The 1,168-nt window shown below is 50.6% G+C and overlaps 1 protein-coding gene across 1 annotated transcript in view; it reads right to left on the minus strand.

Moving 5' to 3' along the window:
* TM9SF4 (transmembrane 9 superfamily member 4) overlaps positions 1-1,168 on the minus strand; it is a 15,426-nt gene that overhangs the window by 3,133 nt on the left and 11,125 nt on the right. Inside the window, exons 16-18 of the mRNA XM_017735616.1 lie at positions 1,048-1,167; positions 447-536; positions 5-129 (exon numbers count right to left, since the gene is read on the minus strand). Coding sequence (XP_017591105.1) covers positions 5-129; positions 447-536; positions 1,048-1,167 — 335 coding nt within the window. The remainder of the gene's footprint in view (positions 1-4; positions 130-446; positions 537-1,047; position 1,168) is intronic.

The raw sequence follows: 1,168 nt of genomic DNA on the forward strand, positions 1-1,168 counted from the left end.
AGACGTCTCCCAGAGGAATGGTGGGGCTGCAAAAAAGCCGATGGTGCCCGTCAGGAGCCAGAAGGACAGGACCATGAGGGCAGTGTAGCCAAAGTACAATAAGGAGGGAATGAACTCAACAATATCCAGCTGAAACAGAAGAGGAGGAAAAAAAATCAGCAAAATAATGCACAGAGACAACAAACCAACCAGCGCCCTCTGCAAGGGGAGCTCTGGCAAAGGGAGGAAAACTTTCATTTTTGTCCAGCTGAAGGGAGATCCTGTTTGAGGTGGGGTCAGGGAATTCTGCTCTGCACAAGTCCTACACCCTCCTCTCCTGTCTGGAAGGGCTGTCAGCACTGCTGTGGGCTGGCACGGGCAGACTGGGACTCAGCAAGCCCACCATTTCCTTTCCCAAATCCCACAGTCACCCCCAAAAACATGGCACTTTCACCCAGGAGGAATACCTTGTTCACAAAGTAGAAGACAGCGTAGATCAGCACGTAGAAGGCAGATCCTCCGGACACCAGGAAGGTCCTCCACCACCAGCGGTAATCCTGACAAGATAAAGAGCCTCATTATCCCCTGGGGCACTGCCTCAGGGAAGCTGTGACCATTCCAGGACAGGGAGAACACCACCCACCATCTTCCTTCAAATGAAATCCACAAATTGGGGCAGGGGGACTTTTTTGTCACAGAAGTGTTTCCAAACCAAGAGATGCGAAGCTGACAGTGAAGCAAAGGCAGGTCAGGCTCAAAGCACACTGCCGACAGACATGGCTCACCTCTGGCCCTGCATTTTCTTTTGTATGTGGATGAAATGGAACAGTTTGGGAACAGCTCAAAACACCCTGTGCCCAGGAGAATTCCTGGTATGAAACCACAGTTCCCAGCCCGATAGATAATCAAAGAGCTTTAATTCCCTTTCGAGCGAAGAGACGCTGGGGACAATCACACCCATGAAGCTGGGCCACACTAATCTTCACTGAGCAGCAGCAATAACGTGACCTGTGCTTTCCCAGGAGCAAGTACCCTGAGCTACCCAAACTACAAACATGGAAGTCTCACCTCAGCACAGAGCTGGAAATACACCATGACAATGCTGATCTGGGAGCAGGATACCACCAGAATTATAAACACCAGGAAGAGGAAGCCAAAAAGGTAATAGAACTGGTTCTCCCAGATTGCC

The sequence above is a fragment of the Corvus brachyrhynchos genome, unplaced genomic scaffold (genome assembly GCF_000691975.1).
Source record: "Corvus brachyrhynchos isolate BGI_N302 unplaced genomic scaffold, ASM69197v1 scaffold10, whole genome shotgun sequence".
Taxonomy (NCBI): Eukaryota; Metazoa; Chordata; class Aves; order Passeriformes; family Corvidae; genus Corvus; species Corvus brachyrhynchos.